General features: G+C 37.5%; 1 protein-coding gene across 5 annotated transcripts in view; it reads right to left on the reverse strand.

Moving 5' to 3' along the window:
- Window positions 1-7,570: 7,570 nt before the first annotated feature.
- The window catches only part of strbp (spermatid perinuclear RNA binding protein), a 94,312-nt gene continuing 75,843 nt past the window's right edge, over window positions 7,571-26,039 (reverse strand). For 2 of the 5 annotated variants that reach the window (XM_039675462.2, XM_039675461.2), the window contains exons 11-19: window positions 24,413-24,518; window positions 23,941-24,024; window positions 22,518-22,729; window positions 19,546-19,695; window positions 19,140-19,274; window positions 17,895-18,035; window positions 17,613-17,745; window positions 16,193-16,243; window positions 7,571-7,796 (exon numbers count right to left, since the gene is read on the reverse strand). In XM_039675462.2, the coding sequence (XP_039531396.1) occupies window positions 7,702-7,796; window positions 16,193-16,243; window positions 17,613-17,745; window positions 17,895-18,035; window positions 19,140-19,274; window positions 19,546-19,695; window positions 22,518-22,729; window positions 23,941-24,024; window positions 24,413-24,518 (1,107 nt within the window). In that variant the 3' untranslated portion in view covers window positions 7,571-7,701. Of the gene's footprint in view, window positions 7,797-10,278; window positions 10,775-16,192; window positions 16,244-17,612; window positions 17,746-17,894; window positions 18,036-19,139; window positions 19,275-19,545; window positions 19,696-22,517; window positions 22,730-23,940; window positions 24,025-24,412; window positions 24,519-26,039 lie in introns of those variants that run through there. The other 3 variants (XM_089126517.1, XM_089126518.1, XM_039675465.2) reach the window with 3 other exon arrangements.

Genomic DNA, 26,039 nt, shown 5'->3' on the forward strand with positions numbered 1-26,039 from the left:
AATGCTCAAATACCGTCTTACCTCACCATGGCTCGATGCGTGTTAACAGCTCAGAGGAGGCCAGTCTCATGGGTCTGTTCCTGGTTCTTCTTCCACCTCAGACCTGACTTTGGTGTGCAAGGACCTCAATCTAAAGAAAGAACTTGGCCGTAGGACACCGTAGAGCTGATTTCCTACTAAAAGTGTAGTAAGACGAGGAGCAGGACTGTCATTTCATCAGTATCTGTCATCCAACACCAACATTCCCCGGAATGTTCTATCCACACTGATCCCATGTCAAGGGTGGGTTACCAGAGACTGACAAGACTAACCCCTTCAAACCCCAAGGACCCACACATGTATCACACAGACATCCCAGACTCCCTTATCTGATCCATTTGAGTTGAGACCACTCAGTCACATGATTGGGCTACAGTTTGTGTTGTCAAAGACCTAACACATCACTGATGTCATCTAATCCCATGGAATTTCATACGCTCCAGTCAGCGTGATTTACGGGACTGTTTGCTCTCCTTGCTGGACATGATTTGTATGGATTTACATTCTTCAGATCGCCCATTTCACCATCCCAGACAATTATTATCCCAAAATTAGGCCCTGTACCAAATGGCACACTTCTTATGCACTTAAGGTCTTCTGGGACGCTGTCACGTGCACGTCTCCTTTAAGTCCATGAGACCGAAGGTTATCATTTTAGGTTTCAGAAGGGTGCTCACGAGCGGCCCGCTTTGCGGTCGATATGCGCCCTCGGTGCGCACTATTGACAGGATTCTCCCCGACAGTCAAAGTAGCGTTACATCACAAAAGTGGGGACTTGTAGGAAGATCGCAAGTGTTTAGGGTACAACGAAGGGACCTGTCCCAAATAACACACCAAACCCTCATTGTCTTCCGAGTCCACACTTTCATGAAGGAATGCTGCTTTGACTGTCAGTGACTCAAAGTGTGGGCAGAAGTGCATGCAAAGGGGGAACTTGTGAACATTCTTCTGAAACCTAAAATGACAAAAGGTCATCGTGGAGTTAAAGGAGTAGTTCACTTTTCAAAAAACATGCTGATAATGTACTCACCCCATGTCATCCGAGATGTCCATGTCATTCTTTCTTCAGTCGAAAAGAAATTAAGGTTTTGATGAAAACATTCCAGGATTTTTTTCATATAATGCACTTTTACCAAACGGTTCAAGGTCCAAAAGAGAGTTTCAATGCAAACTGCATAAAACCTCCCATAATGAATATGAAGGTGTTATGTCAGTCTTATGCACAACCCTTCCAGTAAAGTGATACTGTTTATACTCTTTATGTACATAAATGGACCATGGTGAACATATTTAAACAGTTTGTGTAGCCTGAAATGTTTTCATACAGTTTAATATAACTTTCAAAAAAGTTACTTTCAGTATATTACTGTCATTCATCAATGGCATCTGACACAGTTGCTAGGCAACAAGAGCTATCCTCTATAGGCTAGATCATCCCATTTAACAACGCTCAGTCCGAACCTCAGAGACAATGTCGTAATCTTTGAAGTCTGTGTCCTTCAGCCTCTGAATTGGGATACAGCTAGTGACCGACGGACGTGTTTGACCACTGCACTCGTCTTTTGCAGAATCTCGTGGATGAGACAGTGTTCTGAAACCAGCGCCTTGCTTTCTAGGCCTTCTATTCCACTCGCGTCTTGCATTTTTAAATGCAAAAACACATTCTTTGTGTATAGCCACCGCAAATGCACTTGAATTGTGTCAATTGGGACAGGACCAAGGACGTTTAAAAGCTTGCTCTCCTTGCTGGCCCAGCACTCCCTCGCCCTTCTGTCACGCTCTTCCAACTCACAATTTCATTGGCTGTTGCTCATTGATACCCTCTGTCTTATACATAGCCAACAACAGGTTGGCTAGATTAAAACAAACATGACATTCATTGTATTTCAATGATATTTGACCTCTCTTATCAATAACGGACAAATTCCACGAACTGCGACGAACTTAGAAATTCAAAATACGATAGCAACAAGCTTCTGTCTTGTAGAGCACTAGACAAAGAACGGACACAGAACAAAATACACCACACATCAAAACATTTTTATAGATTTATTTAAAAAAAAAGAAAAGTTTACACTTTATAGAGATTTAGCACTTTATTTTAAAAGCATAAATTATGGCAAAAAAAGTGACAGACAAACCACCATAGTATTTTCACAACTAATAGTTTATAATTTGATACCACGGCTAGCAAACATCTACTGCTGTCATGTTCAAGCACTGCTCGCTCACAGAAGTTGTGCACACCACTTCACATTATATTGTTACCCTTTATAATATCTCAAATCTAGATCATTTTTTTCTTTATATAATTTGTCAAGTTACATAAAAGTTGTGGTATGGATAACTGAGAATCCCGCAGACCGCTTTCATTCGCAGTCTGACTCAGGAGTATTTACAGAATCATGGAAGAGCTCACAAGCTTGTGAGTTACAAATTAAAGTAAATAAACGTAAACAATGGGCATAAGCACGCACACCCCCCACCCCCAAAAAATACACACACAAATCACATGAATATTTTTTATCATAGGTAAATAATTAATATCAGTGAATTTGGATGCGTCTACAAAGATGCTGTTTGCTCTTCTATGAAAGTACATTCTACTACATAAATACATTCCAAACCTAAACACGGCTCTATTGCTGGTTCAGTCTACGGGGACTCGCGCGTGAACCAGCTCAAATGACGGCCGTCCCCATCTGCCCCGCTTCATATGCAGGGAGAGATCGGAGACGAGGAGAAAACATTACCTTCAGCAATTCATTTTGCAAAGCTTGCTCAATCTGAAACCGGATTTATATCTCTGCACTTGCATCGCAAGCTCGCAAATTGAATTTCCAGCTTTTCTCAACTCCAGTGCCACACACAAGTCCCTTTCTTTCACGACAGGACAAACATTCCACCACTTCAGTCTGCTCGTATTGATTAAGCACCGACGTCATAAAGTGTCTCTAATCTAATGGTTATCATCACTCTGTTGCTAAGTGAGAGTACTAAATTTAAAATAGGTCAATTTAAATAGGCTACATGAAACTAAAATATATGGTCGTTTGATTTTAAGTGGTGTATTTTTCTATCAAAGGCAAGTCCATTAAACCATTCAGTGCCAATGTTATGCTTTTAATCCGGATTTCTTTCTAAATGAAGCGTTTTTGCTACTGTATTGGACAGAAAGTGAAGACACTGGGGACTTGAACCTGCATTAGCTACTCATGTGAGCTCCAAGATGTCAACTGCTGCGCCATGGCTCCGACAAACGAACCAAAGTGTGCTAGATCACGAGAAGCGGATGCCATATCTGGAAAGTGGAGTTTAACATCTACCTGAGTAGAGCCGATGAAGTGGCGTACAATCTTATGCGTATCTTGGGGCCCCGCCCACAAACGGTGACATCATACACGAGTCGGCAAACGGAATCGGAAATAAAACTAACTTTTGATGGCTCCCGGGAAATCAAGCTTGGTTTATTTTAATCAGATATTCTCTTGCGCATTGAATTTTATTTCATACATCACCTCGGCACTAAATTTGACAGGAGATGGCAGCTGTGTAAATGTCTTCTCCCATCCCTCGCTACCACTGAGAAACAAACGCAGCTGATGAGCAGCATTCTAGCCTAAACTGAACTAAAATATGAGTTCTAACAACATATTTATGAAGACCATCTGGCTGTCGGGAAAGCAGGCTGGCATATATTTGCACTTCAGGAGAAGATTTTGATGCTTTTAAGCACTGCAGCAACAATGCAGCAACATCTGATGTTTATAAAGACGGACTGGCTGCGTCCACACTGGCACAAACATCAGATTTTTTACATCAGATTTTGTTGCATATGTGTAAACAGAAACATCTGCACGACATCAGATTTTTCGCATCTGTTCTTGGACACTTCCAAATGTGGTTTTAAATATGATATATGGACAATATCTGACCTAAAAATGTATCTGATTTCAACAGATAGCTTTTTAAATGTTGTATTATGAAGCAGATGTGGAGCATAGAGAGTGTTTAACATCTGCGAAGTGAATTGTAGAAATAAAACAGCTTCAGTACTGAATATTTCTTTACAACGAGATAACTTTGCAGTTTTTGTCATTTTAAACAGCTTCACAATCTCAATCTCTCTCTTGATAATTTATTCAACTGAATTTAAATAAACGCATTCTTTCAATGCTTCTTTATTTCACTTCAGAATTGTAGATCTAAGTGAACCGTTATTACCGTAATCAAACCGTTAGCCTATATATCCTCTCAGTCACATTTTGCTCTATGATTTTAACTTATCCATGCTGGAAAGTAATCATGGAACCAACCGACATGAATTATATAAATCATTAAAATAAATAAAATATTTATTTGGGTGGGAGTTACTGTAATTATTTTTCTAAAGTGAATGTAAACAGGGCAGGCAAGAAAAAAAAAATCTGATATTGTCAAAAAATCTGATCTTTGCAATGCAGTAAACGCAGCCTATATGGCTTTTACACTGGATTTATATATTTGGATTAATGAAACATCCCTGGAATATCTTTATTGACTATGAGACATTGTTTTTGAACACATAATATTTTACAGCACATTTGTGATTGTGGAAAATCATATCATGAGGTAATCTTGGTTAAAGTCAACATGCAACTATATTCTAAACTCATGTCTGTATACAACATTATGTATTTTCAAATGGACTACATTTCTTTTCTCCTGCTTTTTAGGGCTCAAGCCCCGATGGTGTGAGTTTATTCAGTTTATTCCTGTTTTGAAATTGAAAAGGCGGAATGTTTTACTTTGAAAACTGATTAGATTATGAAAATGAGTGTTAGGCTACATCCTGTTTAAGCAAACCAGATGATTAGAGGAGAGGGGTTGAAAAATAAGAGGGAAGTTTGATGAAAAAAGGTTCATAATAAGTCAAGAAACATTTAATAAAGAAAGTAAATGGGGCCAATTTCATGTCGACTTTATCGTGAATGAGTTTTATGTTTGCGAACTGATTAGACACAAATAACACGGAAGACTTTGAATCGACGTAATGTAAAAATTAACATTCTTTGCTCCACTTTGTTAGCCCTGTGTTTTACCAACTCAATATAAGGTTAACTGTGTCTTTTGAACTGCGTAATGCTGGTGTGGCGTCAGATCGAGGAAAGGGCCTTGTGTGTTTGCCGATCATTCATAAAGCTCAAAGAAAAATAAAGGCCATTTTGTCTTTTGATGCGCTTTTCTCTCAAATCTCTATTGCATTTTAATACAAAACTTACCCATACAAGACTTACCAGCTTTAATTCAAAACTGACCGAAGTCTCGTCTGGTTGGGGAACAGAAAAATGAATTTGTTTTCAAAAACGAAAAGAAAGAAAGGTCACGCTTTATTTCAAGGGGACGTTGTTACATTGTCCTTACTCAAATATGTACTTTTTATAGTGTTACGGTTAGGGTTCAGCTGAGGGTTAGTGACTTGTAATTATTCATAATTTACTGTTATTACTACAGTAAGTACATGAAGTAACATGTAACCATGTCACCTTAAAATAAAGTGTTCCCCCAAAAAATACATCATGACAAGCAAGAATATTATGATCATATGATGTATGATGTACTATTGCTTTTACTGAATGATACTATACTATTATTACTCTACTACTATTCTGTATTGTTTCTGTGATTATATCCCATCTTTTCCTATTTGAGAGCTACACTATTACACAATCAAACACAACAGCTAAAATATGACTAAATACATGGGGAAATTGATATAAGGGGACACATTCAATATATATGTGAGCTGTGTCCTGTTTTAGTGAAAACCATTTTTTTTTTTTTTTGCCTTATACATTTGGGTTTTGGTGAGAAATCGTGACATTCAATTGCTTACTGAAAGCACAGTAAAATATCAAAACTACTTTGACATACAAACATCAATACATTCCTAGTGATATTGGTTGAATTATCTACTTGTATATGTGAAGCCAACAAGAGAAGGACATTTTTATAGAAAAAATTACTTTCATTATTTAACGATAAGCATTCAGAGTACAGTAAAACAATCCTGACGGTTCTGTAAATCTGAATATAGCACAGCTAAATTGATATCCTCAAGCTCATTCCCATGTCTGTGCTCTGTGGTTGGTACTGTTTCTGGGAGTCTTTTGAGAGCGGTTATTAATTAGTTGGCCTACAGTTGCGCTACAACAGACCTGCTGAAGAAAAACGCACAAAAGTAAAGAGCGACTGCTCGCTGCTGCTGCATTAACCCGAGGCCTGTTTCACAACAGTACAACATGCATTGCGCTTTCACACCCACAGAACTGCAGTACTACTAAGAAAAATAGGTTGACTAAATTGAGCGTCTCTTTTAATAACGACCAGAATGTATTAAACATCTATCGGGAGTTCGCTACTGAAAATTGCTCGACACGGAACTCTTTCAATGATCTGGATTCAGTCAGGTTTTCTCCGTCACTGTATAAAAGCCTTTAATGCTAAATATTGTGTTGCTAAATAGGTTTACAGCAAATTTTGCGCATGTTTTCCACAGAAACTTGCAGCTACGCTTCTGCTATGATTGTGCAGGCAATGTGAGTGGCCACTGAAATGTGTCCAAATATGTGCCTTTTGTGTGCAGTGTGAAACAGGCCTGAGAAGTACGAATGACAGAATGAATGGAAGGGCGAATGAAGGGCCACCTATGCCGCGTCAAAGAGAGCCGCCTGTGCTTTTGCAGGGAGAAGTGATTGAGTGAGTGAGTGACCGGGTCACACTAGCTGCCCCTCATACCGTGATGACGTGTACGAGTATGCACCCCAGTCAACGGCCAGAAAGAGTAAACCAATCTGCCGTCGGATGTGCTTTAGAAAGACCTGTGAGGTGTGGGTGTAGGCGGCACGGGCGACCTCTTGACCCAACCAGAACGCCAGACTTTGGTGGACTGAGCAAAAACACGCACACGCGCAGATCTGACCAACACACGGCCAAGCCGCCCGAGTCGGAGAGAAGGAAGCATCACTAATCTACTACAGGTAGATTAAGAAAAGGGCTTTCATATTGCATTTTCACAAGAATAATTTACTAGATTAAATTGCTTAGCATATATGTATACTGTATATATATAAAACTGGAAGAAAGATATATCCTAGTATAATGGTTAAATATCACTTTCCAATTCTAAAATAATTAATACCAAGAATATGTATATGTGTGTATGTATGTATATTTATATAAATACATATGCTGCATATAAATATACATAAGTACATCGGTATATCTACACATATATATTTATAGTGCCAGAGACCATACATATATATGCGTGTATTTATAATATAGCCACACATACACATGTGGTGAGTATACAATGAAAATGACTATATTGCAACGCCAAGTTTGAGTAAGACTCAACCGAACATTCACATCTCAAGTAAGCTTAAAGCCCAAAAGAGTTCAAGTGTATTGCTATATAAAGAGGAACCGAGGTCCCCCGGCCGGTTTTCGGGACGAGCAAGTCAAATAGAGTATTGCTTTTGTAAGAGTGGTGCATTTTTGGATCCTTAGATTGGGTTTGGATGGGTTTGTGAATGAAGTTTGGGCCGTCTCTGTGCGGTGGAGACAGCCTGGTCATGCCTGGAGTGGTACGACAGTTTAGAGCCACACAACCTGATGGTTCTAGAAGTCAGAGAAGAGATCTTGAGGACCCAAGTGAATAAAAAAAGGAGCGATGGTCCGCGGCTGGTAAAAGGGATTGTCAATGAAAAGACCACCTACAGTGAGGACAAGAGCAGAGAGAGCTGCGATTAATGATGCGGCACGGCAGGAGGCAGCGGTATATATATATGTATATACACATTCTGATGGCAGGAGGGAAATAGGGTTAGGGTGTGCCACAGGGGTGGATACTAGGGTCTCTGCTCTTTCGGGCTGTACGTGGGGTTTTCATTGCACTGGGAGCGTCTCAGGTTAATAAAAAAGACATCAACAACTTAAGCTGCACGGTTAACTTTCCGACAAAACGGAAAAAAAAAAAAAAACTTGGAGCTCATTCCTTTGATAGAAGGCAGAGGAAATGTGAAACGTATGTGGCACCTCTGAGGTTTCCATACAGATGTAGTTAGTACATAACTCTGAAAAATCAGATCTGTTGTGATTTTGGAGAGAGTATAGTACAATGACTGCTATCACTACCAAAGAGGACAGGCCATTGGTTCTGAGTGGACACTTGAGGATGACCATGACGAATGGGAGGGATCCGTTTACAATGAATGGGAAAATAGTGACCACTCGTTTAACCATGGAGATGGAGTTCCTCTTTGGTAAGTGATGATCATGACCCAGCCATAAGCCAGCACAAGCATTGATCCAGGTGATCCGACGAGAACCAATGGAGTCAATGTTTCATGAACGTTAAATCCAGAACGTTTGTAGAAACAGGGACTGGTGTATTTGCTCTCAATGTACCAAAGCCAATGTTATATTTCAGGTGTGTGGCATCGTCTGTAGCTCAAAGGGTCAGGAACAGGGTTATTACAGATAACTGAAAACATTTATGTAAAAGGTCATGAATAAAATTCAATATATATATATATAAAAAAAAAATCATTAAAATATTCATAAACACTATCTCAATGATACTAAATTAGCAGTGGTTAGGAAAGACCCCCCGAGCAAAGTGAGCGCACGTGAACCTCAATGTGAATTCGCTTGTGCTGGCCTTTGGAGGAGTATGAAATAACATCTCACACACGATAAGACACTCACCAAGAAGTCAAAACAAAAAAAGGACAAAAAGACATTTCAGTAGCATGTCTCCATGGATCCCTTGTTGCTGCTTTCGATTCTCCGCTGTAAGGCTGTGACTGGAGGCTCCGGTGTGTGTCCATGTGAGGGGCCGTGTTTGAGCCGTGTGTGTGTAATGTGTGTCTTTGTATGGTTCAATACTACTAACTGTTCAGTCGACATCCAAAACCTGATCAACCAAACCCGGAAACGTAATGTTTAATGACTATGAATGGAATAATCAGCTTCATAACTAACTCAAATAATCAGCTTCATAACTAACGCAAAAGGGGTCAGTTTGGCATGAAATCTCGACGTGTTAAATGCCCAAAAAAGCTCCTAAACTGCAGGCTGATATTCTTAAACGTCCAACGTTTTAAAACAAGCTCTGTCTGGAAACACAAGCTGCTAGAATTAAATAAATAGTAATGTTCCGGGTTCAATACATTCTGTCGATTATCTTAGAAGAGAACAGATACGTCCCCAGTTTGCAAAAACAGATTGTGAGAATAATGTACTCGATGGAAGTCATTAAATATTCCCTAAATATTTTATATTGAAATACATAACATTAAAATATAGCTTTAAAGTGCATGTTAACACAGTCAAGGCTTTGCAAACCAAACGAAAAAAAAAAGAAAAAAAAAACCTGAAACAAAAACAACAAAACTTCAGAATAGACTTACACTGTAAAAATGAATATGCTTTATCTAATCCAAAAAAACAGATTACAAACAATATTATTAATTAAATTTAACAAATTAGAATTGAGTAAAAATTAATCAAATGAATTCCTTAAAAGTAAACCATTTAAAATGAGTAGAACTTACAACAACCAAAAAAAACAAAAAAACAAAAAAAAAAAAACATAATTGAAGTCACCATTATGGTGATCAGGGTTTGGTTTAGGTTAGTTTTAAAATGACGTTTTTCTCCTTCAGTGATTGTGCTTGTTCTGCTTGTCAGGTGTTTTCAATGTTCACAACATAAAATAAAAAGTTCTTAATTAATCTTTGACATCTGTCAGTTAGTGAGACATTTTTGTTAATTTTTACTCAATTCTAATTTGTTCAATTTAATTAATAATATTGCTTGTGTAATCTGTTGCCACAATTCTATTGATTAGATAAAGCATATTCATTTTTACAGTGCAGATAGACTTCGATTTAGTCCAACAAACCAAACAAAAAACAAACAAATTAAATCCAAAGCAAAACAGAAAGTGCATTACAGCAATTTTCACTTACAAACTAAGGGACAAATCAAACCTATTTTCTGTGGTCTTCACAAAATATGAAGATGCTGTCCTAAGAGCACAAGTCGCATTGAACCTGGAACATGCTTTTAAACTTCTTTAAGTATCTGAAAGCTACACCAAATGTTCATTCAGAACGGCTAAAACTGCTATAGAGGAATATATAACTGCTACAGAAGTAACTAAAGACATCTGAAATATACAACAGTCAGTGCTTGGCAGTTGATGAAGATAAAGGTTTATTTGTAAGCAGTAGTTTGAATTATATCTATACATCTTAAGCACAGCTCCTGATATATCCGTACATACAGTAAGCCTGTCGTGACTGCCTATTCCCAATCAAGAAAACCCATGATAACAAAAGAGGCTGATATCATTTAAAATGTCCAAGAATGAGGTAACAATTCACAGTACAAATCCTTCAAGTTTTCTTTCTGAAGAACATAAAACCTGTATTTGTTTAAAACCAGAAGATAAATGATCAAATAAAAAGCTCTTTACAAATATACCCTCTTAGCTGTCCCTGTGTGTGGTAGGGATGTGCTCTCTGACCTTCCCTCCTCATGTACATTTACGCGGTGTCTGTGTGTGTATGTGTGTGTGTGTGTGTGTGTGTGTAAGGTAGGCTCCTGAGCTAAAAGAAAGAGTAGTGGGGGACGGGGTAGGCGGGCACTTTCATGACGGGCAACAGAAGCATTCTCTTGGGCAAACCTAGAGAGAAAATGAAAAGAGCACTCCACATAAGTCCAGGACAAAATAAAAGACCTGAGGGTGTTTTGTTTTAAATAAAGCTAGAGCCAATTCAGTCTTATTCTAGCATGGGGATATGAACCCAAGAGAGAGGAGGAGAAGAGTGAGGTCAGGTGAAGAGAGAGGGCAGAAATCAAGCATTCATTCAGATAATGTCATGTGATATGATATACACACACAGTTGACCAGCTGAACCACATGGTATATTCAGTCATCTTATGAAAAATGGCTCTTGAGTAGGGCTGGGCGATATACTGTAGATACAATAAAACCTAACAGCTCCAGATCTTTCATTTGATTGGTTGTTATACTAACAACTTGTCGCTGATATTCTGTACATGACAGTGTTATAATTTAAGTATTTTACAGCATTTATGTGTTTGTTCGGAAAGTCTCCAAGATTTTAACCAATTTATCACCAATTTAGCCATTGAATAAATCAAACAATAAAATACAGTGAAATTAGGGTAAAAATAATAATAATAATAATAATGGTACGTTTTCCACAAAACAAACACTAAATTAAAGGAATAATAATTATCTTTTCCTTTATTTACTATGAATAAATCTAACAAACAATAATATACTGTGACATTTTAGTTAAAAATAAACAAGTATATATTTTTGATTTTATTCAGTATAAATCTAATAAAAAATAATCAAGATATGTTTTCCACAGTTTTTATGAAATTAACGAAATTCACTAAAACGAATTTTTAAAATTATATTCCCAATGTATAAATCAAGTACAATTTTTGTAGAATAATGCTTATTTTTATTCATTTATCAAAAGAACTGTTTTCCGAAGACAAGTTTAACTTTTTTTTTTTTCCGGAAGGTTTAAATCTCTCTTTTTATCACCATTGCATTAAGTATCGACATTCAGTACATACAAGCAGCTTAGTTTACTAGCAAAGTCTTTAAGAAATGTAAAAACAGCACAATGCCATTGTGATATTCATAAATATTCAATATCACCCAGCCCTAGTTTTAACAACTAGACAGAACTATCTAATTGAAAGTAATAAGTTAAAAGTGGTGTCTGAACCATACATGTATATTTGAAATGTGGGTCGGGGCACATGGAGGGTTACAGGAGTGATTTGCTGGCTGGTGCTCTTATGTGGAGTGTTCATTCTGTGCCATGTGTGTGAGTGTGTGTGTATGTGTGTGTGAATAGAACAGTAGTCGTAGTCTCACAGTCGTTCCCATTTAGAAATCCCAAAGCAGCAACAGGAGGAAAAGGGTTGGACAGCGTAAGATGACTGGTGAGAATTACTGCATGCACACAGCTCTCAGGCACCAAACCGGAGAGACGTCAAAGAGAGGGGCGCACTGTTCTCTTACAGCACAATACCAGGTTTCACCTTCCACCTAAAGGAACAGTCTTTATGTGGCAGGCAGAGACCAGGCCGCTAGCAGCAACCCCATACCCACCCCCCTCATCCTGCGAGGAACGAACACACAGACCCTCCAAATTCAGCCCTCGTTCCCGCTGAGCCCACCTCACCTAGTCCCCCCCTGCACATAAGGCTCATTCAAAGCATCTTCATCTGGGCCTGACCGGAGAGGCGCTTACAAATCTGTTTACTGTGTGCGCATTCCTCTATTTGTGTTTAGAAGTTACGATGGGAATGGGCGTCCCTGAGCGGTGTGTTTGCGTGGAGTGTAACGTCATGAACTATGTGTCAAAACTCAGCAGCAATTTCAGACAGATACGACAATGGCAATGAATATTAAACATAAAACGGCAGTTATTCGAGGTCAGTCAAATTATTAACGGAAACTAAAACCATTTAAGCCATTTTAAAAATCTTTTTTAATACGTTTTTCTTAATAGAAATAAAGCTAAAATAAAAAAAATATATGAAAAACTTAAACTTAAACTTAATTAATAAAAAATTCGAAATGTTTTTTACTTTCTTTAAAAAAAAACTACTACTAAAACTGAAACAAATATAAAGCTGAATAGAAATATTTTTAAATGAATAAAAATGACAAAAGCACATAACATTACTAAACTTTAAAGAAATTAAAAATAAAAGCTAATTTAAAACATTAATAAATACGCTACATAAATAATAGAAATGAACGCTGTTCTGAATGTGCCTTCGCTACTGTATAGCAGAACAGTGTGTCCGAAATCGCTCTATAAAAACAGAGGCTGAAACACTGCTGAGATTTCGAAGTGTACATCTGATGAACACTTAAGTATCCCAAGAGGCCGCTGCACTTTTCTCATCAGTCAGAGCTTTCTCTAGTCTACAATGTACAGGCAGGCGGACCCAGGATGTGGGAAAGTTTGAAGATTATACTGTGTTTACTAAAATATTAACTGGGGATGCCAATTTAGAAAGTTGATTTAATGTGATTAATTATTTAAATAATTAAGTAATCAATTTAAAGAGATAGTTCACTCAACAATGTATTTTCTCTCACCATTTTCTCAAGCCATCTTCTGAGTCCATATAACGCTTGCTGCTCGGTTGACGCATAAAAAAAAACCCACACAGCAATCGTGACCGTAATCCATACAGCCCCAGTGGATGAACCTGACTTCTGAAGCCAAATGATTGGTGTGTGTAAAAAATATAACATTTTAAATGTTTTTTTTTTTTTCCCAGTTTACTGTCATACCAGCGTTCATGAGAGGGACAATGTGACACACATGCTTTGTGAAGTTCACACGAGAAAATGCGGTCCTCCGTGCTTCCACATTACTTCTCACGTGAACTTCAAAACGCATCAAAGTCATGACACAATCAGGGCCGGCGCTCCGCACACGCACATCACGCACTGCGCGTAGGGCACCAAGTGCTTGGGGGGGCACCAAAAAATCTGGGTCGTGAAAAATCATCACAATAGGCTACTAGTATAAATAACAAATAAAATATGTCTAAAGCATGTTAATATACAAAAGCAATACAAAAGTAATATGCCTAGGCTAGACCAAATTGGAGAAAAAGGTGAATCTCCTGTGCCAGTCTCCCTCTGGTGCCCCCCCTTCCACACCTTGCAGTGGTCTGTTCCTCAATCAGTGTCAAATTTGGCAGACACCTGATCGACATCAGACATGGCCTCGAAAAGGCACAAAGAGTCGGGGGCGGAAAAAGGGGAAAAGAAGAGACAGCGGGATAATACTCGCTTGCAGCTAAGACAATGTTTTAAATAAAAGTGTTAGTTTTGTAGGCGCCCTTGCTTCGTGTATGCATGTCCAGGGGGGCGTCGCTAGTAGTTGTGCAAATGACCCAGGGCTTTGCTCAGCATGTAGAATCTTTTATTTTAACGGGGGTCCGGGGGTTTCTCCGGGACATTTTTCAACTTGGGCTGTTTAAGATGCAGTTAGTTTGTTTGAGAAGAAAAGGAAGACCGCTTAGATACGTTTTTTCGTTGTTGTTCTATGCGGATAATGCGGTCAAAGGCCCAAGGGCGACATCTGTTGGTGAAACTGCAATTAGAATTATTATTAGATTAGATTATTAGGGCTGGGAAAAGCTTAATCACATCCAAAATAAAAGTTTCTACATGATCTGTGAGTGTACTGTATATAATTATTTTGTAATATACACACATATGCACATATATATTTAAGAAATATTTGCATGTATATACTGTATATATTTATAGATAATTTATATTATATATAAATTAAAATATTTTATATATAAATAACAAATATTTCTTAAATACATACATGCAAATGTGCATGTATATATATATATACAAAATAAGTATACACAGTACACACACATAGGCCTATATCATTAATGTAGACACAAACATTATTTTGGATGCGATTAATCACGATTAATCTTTTCCCAGCCCTACAAATTATGTACAGAATTATTATATTGTGCCTCATCAGACCTCTTTTAAAAGTAGAATAGAGTTTTGAGTTTTAAATGTTCCAGTGACACATAGGCCTATATTATATAAAAGACTAATGTGTGCAATATTTTTGTATGATGGTTAATGATTCAGTAGAATCCATGAATATTTTGTCTTGTATTTCTGAATGCAGGGTCAATGCTAAAATACATGGGTATGGGTGGTTGGGGGGTGGGGTGGGGTGGGGGGTATGGGGGCACCACCAAGCATTTGTGCTTAGGGCACCCAAATGGCTAGTGCCGGCCCTGGACACAATGTCCCTCTCATGAACGCTCATACCAGACACAATGATTTACAGAAAGTTAAAAATATATATATTTTTTTCTTATACATTGATTATTTCACTGGGGTCATGTGGATTATAGACTGCGGCTTTCATTAAATGGACTCAGAGATGGAGGATGGCAAGGTGAGTAAATGATACGAATTTTAATTTTTTGAATTTTCTGTTTTAATATTATAAACATACCCCCTGACCAGTACAGAAATTAAATAAGGGATTTTGCGATAGAGCGATTCAAGCACATAGTATAGGGCTGTTCACACCTAGGAGGACAACTATAACGTTAACTACAATAATAAAGTTTTAATAATTGTACATTATTATTAATAAATGTTTAATAATTGTAGAAGAATTTAGTTGGAATCACAATAAAAATGATTGTCAGCCAATCAGAATATCACCCGACTCTAAAGAGCTCAAGCATTTAAAGCAGATGCTAATATACTGTAGTACATGTTAAATCATTCTTGGTGCGAACATGCTTTTAGATGGCGGAGGGTTGAACTATTAAACGGTTATTTAGCGGTGCCTTAAAGGAATAGCCCCTCCCCCCCTCAAAAAAAAATCAAATAAAATAAAACTGGCATCATTTACTCACCCTTATGTTTTTCAAGCCTTTTTACCCCAACCATTTTTTTGTCCCTACAATGAAAGTCAATAGATTCCAATGTTGTTTTTTGAAACCCACTGACTTTAATTGTGTGAAGGGATTGTGTGAGCAAATACAGGTTTGGATATATGAGGGTGAATAGATGATGACAGAATTTTTATATTTATGTGAACCGTCCCTAATTTGCTAGCTAGTCGCAGTACTAGTCTTCAAACTGTGATCTCTCCTCTCAGGCCATCATGCCCAGCGGCTGCTTTGAATGGTGTAACTGTGTGCTGTAGACAGTAGCACTACGCCGACGCTTCGAGAGCCGCCCAGAGTCAGGAGAAACGGGCCAAGCGTCGAGCAGGCAGACTAGACGAGCAAAGTCACACTCAGGCCAGGTGCAGCAAGTCTTGCTCCAACCACAATTAAGAACCAAAAGGTTATGGTTCAGTTCCATCGTCCAGGGAGTCGTTTCTCGACGGGATTCTTTGTGGAATTGATTTCGGGGGTTGGAAAGCCCAATTGGAGAACTGAACGGGGGAGTAAGTGGGGGCAGATTTGGACCCTAGACCCTGACTGGAGGAAGGGAGGATGGGAAGGAAGGGGTACGTACCGTATGCAGGAGTGGCGGCCGCAGCGCTGTACCCGTATGGGGCTCCAAAGCCTGTGAGAACACGGTATTCATGACGGACTGGGAGGTAAGTGTTAAGACTCCTTCACAATCTTACTGACATGAGCCATGTGAAAGAGCCTGTCTGAATAATATAATATAAACTATAAATTGATTATATGTAAATACATCTACTAATTACCAAGCAAATATAGATGCAAACAATGTTGTGACAAAATACCATGTTAAAAACAACAAGAGTTAGAGTTCATCAAAATGAAATCTTATTGACCAGATAACTTTTAAAGCATTTGAAGCCATTAATTAAAGCTATTGAATATATTTGAAAACAATTTACATCATACCCTAAAAAATGTTCAGATAAATGAAGAAAATATAAAAAAATAAATAAATTCATATATATCTATATATTGTTTGGAGACGCACAATATATCAGTTCCATATCAGCGAAATGAAAGATTTTTGATAGTATCGGTCAATCGTAGGGATGTCCCTGAAGCAGAATACTGTGTTTGGAAATGAAATGATGCAATGGAGCCTCTAAAGGGACATGGTGATGAAAAAAATATGAGATGGGAGGAAAAATTATATTCCAATGATTTTGCTTTTTCTTGCAATTATATAGTTGTGTAATTATATTGTAAATAATTTGCGGGCATCATAGCTATCAATATGAAATCGCTTTTGAATGAGCACTTGCTTTTAACTTTTGCGATCACGTGCACTCTGTGTATAGGGAGCAGTGGCACTGACCGCACATTATACAAGATATTTGTCAATAACACTCAGGATCTGTTGCACATCAAATCTTCCGCCATTGCTTGTCAGTCATTCTCCTTACCCTCTTCACATGATCCGTGAAATCTAATGGACTGTAATTTAACTACAGCAGCAAGCCTAACCATGTCCCTTTAGAGCTCCGTAGAATGCATTACTCATTTTATTTGGCGCTCAAACTCTTATTATCAATATTGGAAAAATTGTGCTACTTAAAGGGATACTCCACTTTTTTCAGAAATAGGCTCATTTCAACTCCCCCAGAGTTAAACAGTTGAGTTTCACCGTTCTCAAATGCATTCAGACGATTTTTCTGATATTTAGAAGAATATCAGTAACCAGTCAGTTTCTGGTATAATTGACTTCCATAGTAGGAAAGAAATATATACTACGGAAGTCAATGAGACCAGAAACTGTTTAACTCTGGGGGAGTTGTAAAATGAGCCTATTTCCAAAAAAAGTGGAGTATCCCTTAAACATTTTTGATTTCGAACGATGGTTATGGGTAAATTGGGACTTCTTTTATAGAAATGCATTGGTGAATGCAATTTAACATGGGTCAAAAAGTCAACTTGAAGTAAACAGGCTTTTAGTCACTATAGAAAGACAGTCACCAAACACACACCTGGCGTGACGTATCCCGGTGCGGCCGCAGCGCTGACGAAAGCTCCTCGCGTGAGAGTGTGTCTTCCTCGTCCTCGTGCAGCCTGGATCGCGGCGGCAGACACAGCAGCAGCGGCAGCTAATGCCCCTTTACTCTACAACACACACACACACAGGCTTTAATGAGCACTGAGAATCTATGTGTAAGGTTGCCACAGATTGATTTCTGGACAAAAACGATGAGTTAGTCTGCAGGTCCCAGTTTCATCCAGGATATTTTTATTACAAAATATCTAGGACCTACCGGAGGGATTATTTTCTTCTTCTTGTTTCCAGCAGCATTCGGCCCGGAGAAGAGTTTCTCTAGAGCTGCGAGGGCAGCGCTGGCTTTGGCTACTTTCTTATTGGGCCCTGCGCCGCGAAACTTCTGCCCGTCGACTTCCACCTGCCAACGAGAGCACGGGATGAGGAGGGTCTCGAACAGGAAATTACATCATACATCAATGACTGAAATGTGAGATGATGTGTATCATAAGGTGCTTTCTTTTAGAAGTCGATCGATATTGGATTTTGCTGATATGATGACAATGTTTTCAAAGACAGGCAATAAAACACTGTTGTGTGAGTAAAATCCATATATTAAATGTGTTATATAATGTTCTTAGTCTTTCCTGTAACGGGTCGGCCCTGAGAGAGGCTGCAAGAGTTTACTTTGAAAACAACAGAAAAGTTTATTTCATAAATAAAATACTAAAATATCCAGAAAAAATACTGTATGCATAATACTTGAAAACTTGTAATTATAAACGAGCCTAAAATACATTGGGTGACTTATTTTCAAATGTCTATGCGTCACTGCTCCCGGCTCATTGAAAATGATAAGAGAGATAAGCACTCTTAGTCACCTACAAAACATTAAAATATTAACACCATAATCATTTTCATAATTCATCAATAGCAGATCACAAGGAATCACTAAGCATAATTTTTTTGACTTTGAAACTCACATCACTCACAATTTAATTTGAGCCTTTTGAAATATAATTATCACATTAAACCATATTCTGATTCCTGTTTTCCATCCCAAATTTGCAGCAAGACGTCTTGAAATTATAATAAAGACTTTTTGATATACTTTTGTTAAAGTCACCATAAAATTGAGCATTCTTATTTTTTATGGAACATTTATTGTAAATTATTACAAATGTACATCATTATTTTAATTCATGTCAGCTTTCATTAAAACAACAACATGTTTTCTCTGTTTACTGGCGCGAGTGTGGGGCAACCCGTCACTCAAATGAGATCCACCAATAGCAAACCACAAACAATTCCCCACAGACAAAAGCAAGTCCTGCCTTACATTTGTTCTTGTATGAGAAGCAGTTTCACTCAGATCAACACCACAATTTTGAATGATGACTTTAAGACTTTTTAAAGGATCCATATAACTCTTGTCTTTATAAAAAAAAAAGGTGTGACTGATGCTTTTTAGAGCAAAAGTCAATGCCACAATGCTATTGGATTCACATGTGTGTTTGAGGCCCACCTCCATGACGAAGCGTTTGTCGTGACTCCCTCCGCTCTCTGAGATGAGCTCATACTTCAGCCCACGACGTTTCTCATTGAGTTCCATGACCGGGTTCTTCCCGCTGGCCGTCAAAATAGGACCCTGAGTTCGCACCTAAATGCAGAACATGTTATTGAACTGAATCAACACAGATTTGAGCTGAATAATGATACCGTACAATTGTCTTCTGTAGAGCTGCTTTAGAGCGGAAATCTTGTTTCAGAATCAAACAACTTAGTAACATTAATACTATTATTTTCTTGTTTAGTACTGTGAAGCTGCAACAATTAAATTGTATATAAAGCACTCTCTAAATAAATGTGACTTGACTAGAACAGTAAAAACATTTCATAAACACTTGAGTTTGCAGTTTGTGTGCTTGTACCTCCAACGTGTTGGAGTTGTCTGAGTGTGATGTGTTATTGCTTGAGTGAGTGGACGATTCGCTCTTGCCCTCCCCGTCTGACTTCTCATCTGCACTCATGGAGTCCAGGTCTGTGTCGAAGCCTGTGGGGTAACCCATCGCCTGTAGCACCTACACCACACGGCCACAAAACACATCATCACACAACAGATCCAGCATGGAGGTCCAACAGAAGTTATATTTTAGTAAGTTGTCATTTATTACTCGCCTATAGGTAGGGTTGCATCAGCCTTCCTTAACTTAAACTGGAACACGCTAGAGGCTTAGCACTGTAAGTACTAGTTAGTAACTAACTCTGCATTTTATTAGGTTGCACCATTTGTCATTTATACACTGTAAAAAATTATTTTGTTGTTATTAAAACAGATTGTTGAGTGTTTTTCAAGAAAATACTGTTTCAGTATATGTGTGTTTAAAGGTTTAAAGTCTGTCAGATAAAACAAAGGCTTATTGATGTAATTCAGTCAATTCAATTGGTGTAACTGGCCCCAGAAGACAATAGCGCAAGACTGTCAAGGACTACTTTTATGGTGAAGAAAGAACATTGTAGAGACGCCAATAGTTTTGCAGCAACACATGCATGAACAAATTACATTCTGCTATGCCACATCAGTCCTCATTTTACTTAAAGTTTCGAAAATCACACAATGATCCAAAAAAGTAATGCTTTAAAGTTTCTCGCTTTGGAGGTTTTGTTATGAAAGTATAACAAAATGATGAGACATGCTGGGAAAGATCAATTCATCTTTGTGGCCATCATCAGCATGAGCAGGCGGAATCAAAAGAAGACGTTTCTTGGATACTGAAGTCATTATTGAGAAAGACTGCTTGTATTCATAAAAAAGGCACAAAACTGAGCTGCAGATCTGTGCAAATAAAGCTGGATGTGTAACTAAACCCTGAATAGTTAAAGAAATATACTATACATATACTGCACAATATATTAATACAATATCAGTCGTCACCCAATAATATATATTGAAACAACTGATTAATACTGATAAATTAAATCTCTAATTATATATACACTACCGCTCAAAGTTTTGGGGTCGGCTAATTCATCTTTTTTTTATTTTTCTACCTCTAGTATGCTCTTATATTATCTTATGTTCACCAAGGCAGGATTTATTTTTTGATGAGACATACAGTAAAAACAGTAATACTATGAAATAATAACTTTACTGTTTCAATATATTTCAAAATATGTTTTTTTCTGTGATAGCAGAGTTGAATTTTCATCAGTCAATATTTAAAAAGATTGATGAACAGAGAAAGCATTTTTGAAAAAGTAACATTTTGTAACATTGCCACTTGCACTGCTATTGACGGCTCATATCTCACAGTTAGGGTAAATGCTTGCTTCAAGTGTGCGTTTACACAGGGTAAAGGATATCATAAGAGCGCCAGGGTTCATTTGCCAGTCTGACCCAAATTGATGCCGCTGGTACTGTTAAAGGCTGCGCTCACAGAAAGAGGATTAGTGTGGTCTTACACTCCAGAGCCTTTGTTCACAAGCACTCTGGGATTACAAAGATTTGAGCCCTTTTTGCATCCTGGGAATCACTGGTGTGAGTATGTGGGAACAAGCTTTACTGGTCTTCCTGAAGAGAAGCAGACATACTTTAGCTGTAACCTTCGGTCATGCGCTCGAGCATACAATCTAATAAGAGCTTAACACTAGCACAACAACTAGGCCTGTATATGTTGGCCTGATCACACAGGAAAAAAATGTAGTATATGAATATTATAATGGAACAATTAATCGAAATATGTCATAGAGCGATTATAAAATTGCAAACGCTGCGATTCGATTAATTAAATATGCGTTTTGTGTTTCAGAATGAAGTGTTGTAATGTGTTCATTTATCACACAAGCAGCTCATGATCCATGTGTTTTCAGCATCTCTGAAACGGTAAATGTTGCTCCACACAAACTTCAGGTCTGCGTGTGATGAGTTTGGGTCACTCATAGACATAAAAGCTCAATAGTTTAACAATTGAAAAATGTAAAATAAAAATATAATTATTATTTGATGTTATTTAACTTAAATACGTATTGTTTAATATTTTTACTGAGCAATAATAATAATAATTGTTATTACGATGATGATTGTATAGTCATGTTGATTCATAATTTCAAAATGGCAAAATTTAACCCAGAATTTAACACCTGGAAACTCTGAAATTACGTAATATGGATGTAAACTAGGTTGTAAACAGCATTTATTGCAACGTTTGTGCATGCACAAAAAAAAAAAAAAGGTTTGCATTTTTATCTGATTAATCTTTTAGTTAAATCAAAAACTAAATCAACAGATCGATAAAAAAAAATTGTTTGTCTAGCACAAATTATTACTAAACCTTTTTGCCACATTTATTCAATGAGAGCACAGATCATGACGAGGGAAAAATGGGTCAACCGTCCGGATCAGGAAAGTAAGCAACGGCTTGAACTTGCGTCATCCGCATCAGCACTGTGGCTTAGTGGATGTTATTAAAAAAGGAATAGTTCATCCCAACAAAAGCTCTGTCATTATTTACTCACCCTCACCCAGTTTTTTGAAACTCATATGAATTCCGTAGATCAGAAATTAAGAAATTAGGCAGAACGTCCAAGCTGCTCTTTTCCATACAAGTGTGCAAAGCTACAGTATGAGAAGGCTAGAAATAATATAAATAAAATACCACATGGGTCACACAGACTACATTTATGATTCTTTTTTTGTCCTTTTTGATGCTTCAGTCAACGTTCACTTTCATAGCATGGAAGAGAGCAGCTCGGACATTATGTAATTTGTCCGTATATGGGTTTTCAAATAACACAAGGGTGAGTGAATGATGACAAAATACTAATTTGAGTGAATTAATCCTTTATTTCCTTACGTAACGCTCAGCACTCCAATCACACGACTCCAACTAAAGTCCAGATGTACCTTTACAGCCACGTGCAGCTTGGCGGTCTTCTTTGAGGAGCCAGAGGCTTCGTAGACGGTGCCGTCGACGTCTACAGACATGGTGAACACGGGGGCGTGAACCGGACCTGACTGAGACAGCAGTTTATACTGCAGCCCCGGCCGGATCTGGTTCAAGCGCATCAGAGCGTTCATGGGTTGATTCGAGTCTATTGCTTTACTGTCAAGAACTGCTGGAAGGGAAAAACAACAGAAATAAGCATTAGCAATTATAGCGAAAAGGAAACGCTCCATAGATACACAGATCGTCTTCTAACTTTGTAGCATCCCTTCGTTTCATCAGCTGGCTAATTGTGAAATTCTGCTGCTTTGAAAGCAATTTATTTGAGTCCAGCGAGGAGCACAGGCAGGGGACAGCAGCACGGCTCCAGGAGAAATTAAGAATCAATGCCATTGATTTCCCAACGGTTGTCTGCTTCCTGTGAGAGAGAGCAAGAGATGGAAGAGCAGGAGGATGTGGAGCGAGAGGGAAGGGACGCCGCAAATAAAAGAGTCCAGTGAGAGCTCTACAGCTTACACTAGATAAAGCAGGTGAGAGATTAGAGGTACAATACAGCAAAGAAAAATCATAATTCTGAGGTGAGGAAAAATGAGACGTGTTATACGGTAATGTTTCTAGAAAGAGGACAAAAGCTTTTATGGCCAAACAGGGGAACAACAAAGAATAAATGGCTGGAGAATGCAGGTTACTGTATACTGAGTGTTTCCTTGCTGGTTTAAAACAGAAATTTTTCCACATTGTATCATGTACTAAATTCATGCATTAAAATGACAGATGCCATTTAAAAATTACACAAAAAATATTACATTAATATATATATATATATATATATATATATATACACACACACACACACACACACATATATATATATATATATATATATATACACACACACACACACACACACATATATATATATATATATATATATATATATATATATATATATATATATATAAATATAAAGAAAATAACTTACTCATAAATATTAGAAATTATAATAATTGATATATAAATAATAAATATATAAATAAAAACTACATAATTGTTTTTTGCAGAAAACCTGACCAATATGAACATACTACAGGTCAACTGATATGCATTTTATAATGCCCAGTGCAGATACTGATATCTATCAGTATCCAATATCTGTTGATGAATGGCAATGGCAATGACATAAAAATCCATGCAATTTATTGATTACAAAAAAAAAAAAGTTTTTCATAAATTAAGACTTACTTTGCACAACATAATAAAAATACACACACACACACAAAAAAAAAAAAATTCAACCAAGCGAAAACATGCCCAAAATCTCAACAAATCTCAGTAAATTAACCAGTCTGGACAATATATTTGCCTATCATTACTCAGACAGACCTTTTCTCAGGTTGCGCTTCATCTTCTTGATGATGTCTTTGTCGTCCAGCAGACCATCTTCATAAGGTCTCTTCAGGCCAAGACCTGAAACAACACAAGAATAAAGTTAAAGTGCCGATGAAAACACACCAACGATGAATTTCTAAAACACATCGAAAACAGACCTAGAGCTGTATGTCAGAGTAAAATTCCAAAATTATTTACATTATTAAATCAAATAAAAGGTAAAGTATGTAATTCCAGTGGCAATGAATGGATTTGCAAAAATTATGACTGTTTTCAAATAGGTTTCTCAAACTTCCTCTATTTGATTGGACAATCAGACAGCCCCACCTCAAACTCCAACACCATTGGATGACATGCTTTTAGTTATATCAATAAATTATACTAGACTGAGTTTATGACTATTTAAATATATAAAAAAAAAGGACACACTTTAGGTTTAAGTAATAAATTAGGTATGTATGCTCACCTTCTTTATCTGACCAAGGGAATTTCTGTGAAGGTTTACTTGAGGGGAGGGGGTCCATTTCTAAGACCTTATAGATCTGCCCAAAGGCCATAAGCCGCAGAGCATGCTGAAACACACACATACAAAGATTAGATATGATAAAAAGGTATCAAGTATGGATGTGCTGAAGCGGAACAACATGTTCAGAAAGAAAATGACACATTCAATGGAGCCCTTAAAGGGACATGGTGATGGGAAATATATACGTATTTGTATAAATATACGTATTTGTATAAATATATATATATATATATATATATATATATATATATATATATATATATACACACACATACGTACATATATACATGTGTATATACTGTATATTATATGTATATATATACGTATATGTATATACACACATACACACACACACACACACACACACACATATATATATATATATATATCAGATTTATATTAGTCCTTTTATAATTGTTCTCTCTCGCAATTATATAGTTGTGTAATTATATTGTAAATAATTTGCGGGCATAATAGCTATCAATATGCAGGGTATTGAAATCGCTTTTGAACGAGCACTTGCTTTTAACTTTCGCGATCACGTGTACTCTGTGTATAGGGAGTAGTGGCACTGACCGCACATTATATAAGAGAAGATATTTGTCAATAACACTCAGGATCTGTTGCACATCAAATCTTCCGCCATCGTCCGGTCAGTCATTCTCCTTACTCTCTTCACGTGATCCGTGAAATCTGATGGACTGTAATTTAACTACAGCAGCAAGCCTAACCATGTCCCTTTAGAGGCTCCGTAGAATGCGCTGTCCATTTTCCGTGCCTTTCCGAATTCAGATTTAGTCTTCGGGACGCACCCCTACTATTAAGGTTATCAAAGAGCAAACCCTAAATTATCTGCTCCTGAAAAATTGTCTCAAAAGACCATGAACACACACACACACACACTTGTTGCTTATTCTTTTAATAATAAAGCAATAACTCTGCTTGAGCCCAGAGAGCGCCTGTAGATGTGGAACATCGGGCACTGAATCACTGTGTTCAGAGGAATTATGGGGCAGACTGCCTCACAAATAATTCATGCTACAACTAACTCGCAAATTAACTCATCTCAACAGATATCGACAAAGCTGTTTACTTTAGTTATAGCCCATTAGGAGGCACCATTATGTTTGGTTCCAAAACTATCTCTAGAAAGATTTGAGAGCCCATTTTGAGGGACACCTTTAATTACAGTAATCAGAGCATCTGTAAGAATATCATCACGGAAAAGCTTATAAACTTTTTAGTGTTGTCCCAAAGACGCAAGACATATACAGCCAACCCAATATTTTGAGGTGAAAATGGGAGAAGGGTGATTTAAAATGACAAAAATCCAAGCTATTCATTTCATTTCATGTCTCAGAATGTACATATCTGCGCTTGTAAATTCACCACAGCAACACCATAAAATATCACTGAAGTCGAAAGCACTGCTGCTCTTCCCTGGACGCTCAGAATCTGCCGATGTAATTACAATCTTTCGGAAACTGTGCTGAGGCGAGTAGGAGGGGACAGAGAAGGGGAGGGGGGTGCAAATCCATAGCCAGAGTCTTTTGCCTCACAGAGAAAA

The sequence above is a fragment of the Pimephales promelas genome, chromosome 23, assembly GCF_988280905.1.
Source record: "Pimephales promelas chromosome 23, fPimPro1.hap1.1, whole genome shotgun sequence".
NCBI classification, from domain to species: domain Eukaryota; kingdom Metazoa; phylum Chordata; class Actinopteri; order Cypriniformes; family Leuciscidae; genus Pimephales; species Pimephales promelas.